Source organism: Tasmannia lanceolata, unplaced genomic scaffold, assembly GCF_043159265.1.
Source record: "Tasmannia lanceolata isolate RefF3 unplaced genomic scaffold, GAP_Taslan_0.1 ptg000008l, whole genome shotgun sequence".
Classification (NCBI taxonomy): domain Eukaryota; kingdom Viridiplantae; phylum Streptophyta; class Magnoliopsida; order Canellales; family Winteraceae; genus Tasmannia; species Tasmannia lanceolata.
Window position 1 is genome coordinate 68,217,501 of NW_027518685.1, and position 9,568 is coordinate 68,227,068.

The window sequence follows — 9,568 nt, forward strand, 5'->3', positions numbered from 1 at the left end:
ATATATATATATATATACCAAAAGAAATTATATGATGAATGGGTGTATGAACACATAAAGGTGGTACGATGGATGTACAAGCCTTGATATTTAATCCAACAGCTTCTTAACAAGTCAGCTGCTGTTGGATCAAATATCAAGGATGGGATGATGAGTACATGTTTATATGCCCATTCATCATACAATTTTTCATTTACTTTAACAAGTGTTTGTTTTGGTACAACCAAAGATACCAGTCACATGGTCTGATTGCTTTGACTTGTTTTGTTGGCCCACCCACATAGTCTATTTTTTACTGTTTAGTGTTTAGGCCTTAAGAATAAAAAGTTGAAAACCGAATGGCGGGTAACCCGCGGGCACCAACGCTCGACCCAGACCCACCCGCGGGTCACGGGTACGAGTTGGGTGCGGGTATTTTTTTTCGCGGGTAATAAAATTGGTACCCATGTTATAAATGAGGAGACTAACATTAAAACTCACCTTTGGCCAATCTAGATGGTCACATTGTCATAGGCCCACCTTGGCCTGGAACCATCCAAAAGCACATAGAACCAATGACCCTAACAATCTAATTAAGACCGTACAAATGGATGATCAACAAAAGAAAAAGAAGGAAAGATCCATATTTAGTTGAAAAAAGTACATTTTTGGCTAGGCAATTTTGCGGATTTCGCGGTGGCTTTTGCATATGAGAAACTCTAATTACTGCAAATTGTACTTTCAAAAGTTGGTTGAAAGTCTAGCAAAACTATCCAAAATTCTGCAATTTCGAAATTAAGGAAACTATCCATATTCCATAATTTGAGGCCTATATATCGGACTCAAATCAATACAATTAGATATATAAGAAAATTCCATGAATCCATGTACAATAAAATTCAGAACGTTGTATAAGAGGATCCAATGTATGAGAGCATTCCTTTGTCCTTCCAAGAGAGAGTTCCTGCGTTCTTGTGGAGCAGAGTTAAATAAGCCCATATTTAGTTATATCTATAAGTGTGCGTTTGGCAACAATTCTAATTCTACTTCTTGATTTCGATATCAATTCTTGATTTTGTTTTTAATTCTGATTGTGATTTTAAAACACCGAATCACGTTTGGTAACTCACATAAAAAAAAAAATCAATTTGTAACAACTCCTATATCAAGATAGCAGATTTCAGCTGCCATCAACCATGAAAAGTGAAGGTAAAAAGGCTCACTTGCTGGATATTAATTAAAACCCTGACAAAGTTTTTAATCTATACTCAAAAGAAGTTTAACACAAAGGTCTCTAGAAGACTTTAATTATGAGAATGTAGAACAGGCCTTATCTCAAACACCTTGAGTGCATACATGAGAGAGCCAGTCGCCACACAAACACAAGTTTCTCTTGCTTCTGACGGCCAGGTCGATTTGGCTCTGAGTCGGAGGAAACAGGCCTGATTCTTTATGGCTCTGTTCACATCTTTTCCCCGGAAATGAGGTACTGATATTAGCACTACTTTTGATAAGGCGCGTGGTTTGAGCTGAAAAGATGATGGGCGCACGACTCCATCATGTCTTTTCTGCCCCAGGCCGCGACCTTTCCAGGATAAATTCGCCCCCCTTTCAGAATACATTCACCCCCCTTCTAAACTTGCACCACGATACTGTCTTAGCTCGTTGGCTAGGCAAACGTGCTCGGATCTTGGCAAAATTTTACCGGGACCTTGGTGGGACCCTAACCTAGCTTAGGATAAAATTTAGGACCCTAATGGACTGATTTGATAGGGTTTTGATTAAAACTAACATGATTAGGGTTCGGTCAAAATGGGGTGTCTACACATATTCTCCATATGACCATCTCAATCACTCATTACTAGTTCTCAATCACTCCAGTCTGTGGGACCCTCGAGGGAAGAATGGCACCCTTCGATCTCCACATCCTTACATTCAGAGTGAGTTTGGTTGCAGAAAAGCAGGGGAGGCTTAGGGATTTTGCTTGGCATCTGGGTGTATATAGCGCTATCCACTTCTCTCTATTGTTTTGTTGCACAACAGGTGGACCCACGACACGGTCCATCCGCACGCGCGGCGTGATCTGTAGGCCACTAGTGGCGCTCTTTTGGTGCACTTCGCATCATCGCTACGAGAGACTGGAGCGCTTAAAATTTACCAGATTTGATATGAGCCGTCTAATCAAGATCAATTGTTCGGTCGGATTGACCATGGATCGGTCACGTAGGTGGCCGAATGAACCGTTGGATAGATCAAGGTCCCACTCAGTCGGGTTGGGCCATGGTTTTAGTCATATGGGTGGTCAATCTTTTGGTTCAACACGCTCCAATAGCTAGTGCCGGAGCGGGTGCTATCCAAAGCGTCAGATCATGGTGTAACGGCTAGTGGGTGATAAGGTGTGATGAGGACTGTTGGATTATGTCCCGTCGTGTCCCAACAATCAAAAGCCAAAGGGTGCAATCCGCACCGTGGATCATTGATCTAGCAGTTAGAGGGGAGGACGAAGGTTTTACACAAACCAATAATCACTCTAAGATTGCTCTGGACTATAGAATCGTGGATTGGCGCGATCTAGCGGCCAAATTTCAACATGCTTTTAAAAGGTGCTCTTGAAGGGGGTGCAAGAAAGGTTGCCAAGTACTTTATTAAAAGAGTAGATAACAGCCTTTGAAATAGAATACAAAAATTACATTTGTGGGACTTGAGTTTGAGTAAATCCATAGCCAAAATTACTCTCTTGGAAGTTTATCAACTTTGTTCTTTGCTTTCTTTTCACAAATCTATTCTAGTGTACTGTTTTCTGCAGAAACAGTAACCGGTGTGTCAAATACTTGTTTATCCAAAGGTGATTTAGAGTTTGTTTTCGCTTAGTACAAAGCGTCAACAAACATTAGATATAGATAACACCAGGCTTCATTGTATGTTGGAGGCAAATTTGTGATACCCCTTGCACACTGACTAGTGGGGCGAATATTATCTTCAGGAAAGCGACAACGCGCTTTGAAGCATTTCTTTCTTTTCTATTTCCCACAATCATCACCGACATATTTTCTCCAACAATAACTACTCAATAGGGAGGAGACAAACATTTGATTTACCTAGAATTTACCTCCTAGAATAGTGATAAGTAGTGCTTGGTTGCCAACCTTGTAGAGTAGTGGGAGGGGTGTCATTACTAGTATAAAAAAGAAAGAGAGAGCAAGAGAGAAAGAGAAGGCATTATTCCATCGTCGATTCTTTTGTTTCCTTCTTCACGCTCTTTTCTTCATCTAATTTGTCCACTTTTTCATCGTCTTCTTTCTCCTTTTCTTCCACATTTTTCGAGTTGCAGCGATGGTCGTCGGTGGTAGTGGAGATTAAAAAACAGGAACAATTAAAAAAGAACGAGGCATTATAGTCTTTCTCACATTACGCGAAATCGAATAAAACACCATTGACGTGTCATTTCAGAAAAGATAATAGAATTTTCGACGAACTTTCCTATTATAGAAAAGGTTCTTTTTTTGACATAGAACCCTATTTCAATTAAAATAAATCATTTTTATTTTAGGCACTCCCCAAATATCTTTTTTTTTCTTCCATTTTCTTTTATTGCAGGACAAAAAATGGACTCCTATCCTACTTCTAAAAAAATAACAGTAGGCTCTCCTCTCAAGAGGATCTTTCATTTCTCTCTTCCACTCAAAATCCTAGAAGGGGGTGGGGTGGGGTGGGGAAATTTCCCTCGATTGGTGCAATTCTTGAAAGACCCTCTCTCTCTCTCTCTCTCTCTCTCTCTCTCTCTCTCTCTCCTCCTATTGCTCAAAAGGTTACAGGAGAACTCTCTTAAAAAAAGTCATTTCTTTCTCCGCACACACTTTACTATAATGTAGACTTTCTACAATAGTTTATTTTTTTCACCATACAAGCCATTAGTACACAAATACAAACTAGAATTTATACTTTTTTCCCAAGCATTTTATTTAATCTCGATCTTATATATTGGGGCGATGCGCGCATCAAATCTTTGGCATTCATATTGATTTTCATACAGGGCTTCTACGGAATACCAACTTCTCAATCCTTCCATGACACATCCACCATCAATGATTGGACCCACGAATTGCAAGCATCGTGAAAGATTTAATCCTCTTCTTTTATTATTCTATTGTTTATTTATTAGATCAATACATAAACAGATTGCGCATAAGCTATTCTTAAATTTTATTTATTTAAATAATTTTTTTTGTTTTGGTTATTGTCTTATGCATTTTATAGTAACCGGTCATATGCATACTTTATCATTTATAAATTTCCAGATCAAATTTGATTTGATATAGATTTCTTTGAAGTTATTATTTTATTTAATTATAATCTTTGCTTGCAATACATCATTTTGTTGATAAAATTACATATCTAAATCTTTCTATACAAATTTAAGGTTAAAACTTTTACATATTCACTTCGACATGTTGAACTAGTCATGACTCATTAGAAATCCAACTTCACAGTTATATTTAAATTCGAAATTTTGATGTCCTCTCTTCCTACTACATTCAAAATTTCAAACCTTTTATTTATTTTTAATCTTGTTTTCTTTGGTGTATGAGATCAAGGGATAAATAAATACATTAAAAAAAGATCTTCTAAAGAGCATGTACGTATAATTGAACTCTGTGTAAAGAAAAGATGGTAGAGAGATGGTGTGTCTAGTAGCAAAATATGAGAGAAACCATCCTTCATATTTGATCCTACAGCAGCTCACTTTTTGATGGGCTGCTGTTGGATCAAATCTCAAGGATGGTACCTTTATCGTACCGCCTTTTTGTGTTCCTACGGCCTTTCAGCATATAATTTCCTTCTAAAAGGGGAGGGAGAAAGATATTTTGGTACAGGCAGATTTTAGCTATAATATAAAATTTTATTTCTTTCTATATTTATGTATTTCAAATTTAGATGTTTACAACATCCTCTGTAGAAGAAGATGAAGAGATTAATTTCATACTTGCGCAGGGGTTGGGCGGTCTCAAATGTAAGCAAAAGTGTGAGTGTTCTAGATCTTTCTGGCAAGGAAAAAACTACTAAAGCACCCAGACGCCTCTCAATTCCTGCCAAGTCTTCTGTCAGCCCACTACCGAGACCGGTTAGCAGCATTATTAGAACAAAGAAATCAACTAGCAGCCAGGGAAATTGTGATACACCTGCCTCTGATGCGTCAAAGTCGACAAACAGGCAGAAATTCAGTGGCAGTCGACCTCATGGTTACTACTCAATGCTTTGTGGATAAACCCATGCTGAATGTATAATGTCAACCTTTGTCATGGCCTACAAATGGAAATTATTAATTTTAGGGGAAATTCTTAATGAACCAACCATTTTGATAGGGTCACAAATGGGAGTAGGTAAAAGGGGTCCAAATGTCAATAGCAGTGCTTTTCAGTTGTTCTTGCTCATCTTATCCTTTTGTTATGTTACAGAATCAGGCAATCCTATGCCCAACGATGAAACACAGCAAGATGACAAGGAAAACTTGGTATGATATTTTCTTCAATAAAATGAATTTCAATTGACTGTTTTGCTGGAAGGATGGGGCTGCCGTTACTTTTTTTTTGTCACATGTATAATACATGTGACACACTTAGACATTTGCTCCACTCATTTGGCGTGCCACCATTACCTCTAGTCTCACCATTATTGGATGATCATGACCTGGATAAAAGGATATGACTGTAGGATAAAAGACATGATTTTACCATAAAATGAGGAAATAATCTCAATAATTAAGCTGAACACTCGATCACCTCGGGACTGAAGGCAATGTTCTAGACTAGCTAGGCACACCAGATTGATGAGGATGAACACCATTGGGTGTGCAATTTTTTACACAGTTGGAAACCTGTATTACCAAAAAATAATATGGGCACATCTATTCGTATCACTATTCATTTCTACATTGGCACCTTTTCTGAATTTGAAAGGTCTTTCTTAACTTCTTCCTGCCATATCTGAATTGAAAAGGTCTATTAACTTCTTTCTACCATATCTGAAGAATTGAAAAGGTCTTTTCTTAACTTCTTCCTGTTACTGAATTTACATTGGCACCATATCTGGATTGTTCATTTGAAAACTCTATTGCGATGTGTCATATTCAAATGCTAGAAAATGAGAAATTAACTACGGGTTCATATTCAACGTGGACAAAAATCTTCTGACTAGACAGTTAAGATTGTTCATCTAATGAGGGTTTCAGGCTACTGCAAATTCATGGTTCGCCTTGCTAGATTATATCTTATGTGTCTAGTAGTTGGTTACATTGATTGAGTTGTGGTACATATATTGCTTCAAGGGATTTGCTAGCGACTATCCCGGATGGTATTTCACGGCTGGCTAGTAGTTGGTTACATTAATTGGGTTGTGGTACATATATTGCTTCAAGGGATTTGCTAGCGACTATCCCGGATGGCATTTCACGGATGGTTGTTGCATGTGAGAGAAGCCACACAGGCCCACTTTTCATCAGATTTTGTTTTATTAATTTTATTCATATACGGTGGCTGCTCTCATATGCAACAGCTAGCCATGAAATGCCTTTCTGCGATTGTCCCTACCAATCCCCATGTTTCAATATATGGTGTTACCTGTTACCTTGATAGAAAAGGTTTGTCTCTAGTGGTCTTTCTGTGGTTGACTTTGTTCAACTTGTTCAGCAGCAAATATGGTTCCCAGGGTTGAACCTCTTGCTCAATTGGGAGGTCTTCCAATCTTACAAACCTTTAGTCTTCATTATTTCAGCACTCTCATATCAATATATGGTGTTCCCTGTTACCTTGATAGAAGAGGTTTCATCAGAGCTGTTTTGGTCATTTTGAGGGATTTGGTTCAATCTGTTAAGCAGCAATGATGGTTTGTGGCATTGAGCCTGTTCAATTAGAAGGTCCACATATCTTACAACTTTTTATTGTTTTAGTCCTCTCGTATCAACAATTTATTTTGTTCAATTTTAATCTGAGGAAAGGTATCTGGTGTTACAACCATAGTTTCAAAATGCCTCAGCATCATTGTCGACTCGGTTGTGTCAACTCCCTTTTACGCTGGACGAGTTCCTGTCCGAATCCGCATTTTCACCCTTCAAAGTAAATACGTTCTCCTTTGACTCCATAATTATAACTTTTTCATATGAGTACTCGATAATGTCATTCCAAGTGACTAGGATTTGATTTGGCTTCTTTTTGAAACAGAGATTAAAACCTTATTTTAATGATTTTGTTGTTTTTTGCCTCTAATCCGAAACAATTAATTCAAGTATTCAACTACACTTGATTTGTATTCGTTATTGTGATGATCCAGAGATCTAAAGTGACCTTAGAATATGATTTTAGTCAGGATCTGTACTGTTGATTGTACTGACTCGAAGCTCAATATTCCCCTGGTAGCCAATTTTAATTATTTAATTGAATTCCTTTACCAATCAAAAGTTGATTGTTGGTTGACTTCTTAGTAGTATTCCATTTGTGGTTCTTGAAATACCTCTAATCAGATACATGTTTTTAACTCAGCTATTGAGGGGCTGTAATCCTGTTCGTTTGAAGGTTTCCTTTTTCCTTCAATATCGACGCCTGCTAATTTCTGACATTCCCTCAACCTAAACATGAAAGGATGTTTTTGGGGGTCTAGCCCAACTGTGATGTTACTCACAAGAGAAAGGGATTAGAAACACCCTTAACTGAAAATTAAAAAAAGAAATGGCAACACTGGATACTCCCTTAATCTTATTTATCAGTTTCACACCCCTTATATCCCTTGAGAGGAGCACGATTATCAAAATAAGAAATTGTTGACTACATCTCCTATTGTTATTATTATCAGTTGTTATATGGTAATTATGCAGTTAATGAATGTGCAAAATGTTATTTCATGATCCAAGGCAATCAGGTGTTATGCCCCAATACAGTTTGGCCATGCCCAAAAATCTTTTTCATCGCTATGTTTATTGAGATTTGTTTTTACTTCTAAATTGGTCTCTGGCCTTTTTAATTTTCTAACCATCTTTTTAAAGCATTTGCTTCTCGTTTTGTTTTCTATCTGTTTGAAGGTCACTAAGATGTAGATGCTATTCTCGTTTTATTTTCTTTCTGTTTGAAGTACACAAATCAGAAGGTTAGTACTGTATGATCATTTGATGTGAGGCACTTTTGGGTCATGGCCCAACGATAGCAGCCTTCAACAGGTAAAATGGTTTAGATTATGAATTAGTTCCTCACACTTGTACACTTGCCTGCTAATATGTTTTGCCCCAAAAATACCCACCAATTTGTCATCTAAATGCTCTGTTCATGTTTTGCAAATTTCTTTATCATAGTATTAGTATTTGCAAGTAAACATGTGCATTTTGCCTTGAGTTAGATTATTTTCAATTAGTGTTATTCTCATTCGATTTTTTACCTTTTTTTAATGCAGGGAGCTTCACAGCTTGAAGAGATCAGCTTGACAGTAAAATAGTAGACAGTCAAAACGAAACATATATTAAAATTCTACAAATGTATTAATGTGCTTTTGTGTGCTTGTTTGAAGGGTTTAAGCAGAAGACAAAGAACAAGTGTTTGTGTTTTAGTAGTGAACAGTGATAATTGCTGTGTGTCTTGCATTGTTTTATTCTTGTGGTGATTGCCAGCACTATATTGATATAATTTAATTTTTTGTGTTGTATACATTTGCAACATAAATTATGGGTTTTTTGTTATAAAGGTTGCATGGTTTCTATGAGTGACTTCTTTTTTCTGATTAGGAGATCATCTGCATTTATTTTGATTTTGTCACTTCTCTTTAATAGATTTTTGGTAAATTTTGAACTGTACCAGCTAGGGCTGAAACAGGGTCGGGTTGGGTCGGGTTTTTCAAAACCCTAGCCCAACCCTGGATCCCATTATCTCGGCCTTGTCCGAAAAACCTCAACCCATAGCCCGCCCTACAGGGTTCAACGTAGCCCTGGCCCGCCCTGATTGGGCCGGGCCAAGCCGGGCTGGCCCTGATTGACCCTAGTGCAAATACCTGTTAAGAATGCCAAAAATAAAGCAACTATATAACATATAGAACAAAATGATCAATAAATAGAGAAAAGGAACAAAATAAGACAATATGAATTCAACAACATGATGGGCAGCAGAGACAATCAATTAATAATAATAATCTAAAGAAACATCAATTCAAGATAATAGAAAACATTAGCAAACGAAACATGCACAAATGGTTCAATTCTATAATAGAAAACTTAGGGTCGGGTCGGGTTGACCCGATGTATTAACCGTAAACCCGACCCGACCCTGACTCAGGGCCAAGAAAATGAACCCTGACCCGCCCTCAGGGTTGGAAAATGCAGCCAGACCTTGTTCGGGCTCAGGGCGCATCAGGGCTGACAGGGCCAAACTTTCACCCCTAGTACCAGCTATTCACAAAAATATAAAGTAAATAGTGAAGTGCCATTATCAAAATTTAACGTGCAGATATCAAGTCCCTCTAGTTATGGCTCTCAGTTTTGAATCAATGCATTGAGAATCATACAGTCCAAATTGCATGAGGGAGGATGGAAGAGAATGCTGGATATTTGGAGGTG

At 37.8% G+C, this 9,568-nt stretch overlaps 1 protein-coding gene across 9 annotated transcripts in view; it reads left to right on the forward strand.

Moving 5' to 3' along the window:
- The window catches only part of LOC143885522 (uncharacterized), a 13,667-nt gene extending 4,965 nt beyond the window's left edge, over positions 1-8,702 (forward strand). For 3 of the 9 annotated variants that reach the window (XM_077389737.1, XM_077389738.1, XM_077389739.1), the window contains 3 exons: positions 4,972-5,219; positions 5,436-5,491; positions 8,416-8,702. In XM_077389737.1, coding sequence (XP_077245852.1) covers positions 4,972-5,219; positions 5,436-5,491; positions 8,416-8,457 — 346 coding nt within the window. In that variant the 3' untranslated portion in view covers positions 8,458-8,702. The other 6 variants (XR_013253381.1, XR_013253380.1, XR_013253379.1 and 3 more) reach the window with 6 other exon arrangements.
- The last annotated feature ends 866 nt before the right edge of the window (positions 8,703-9,568 follow it).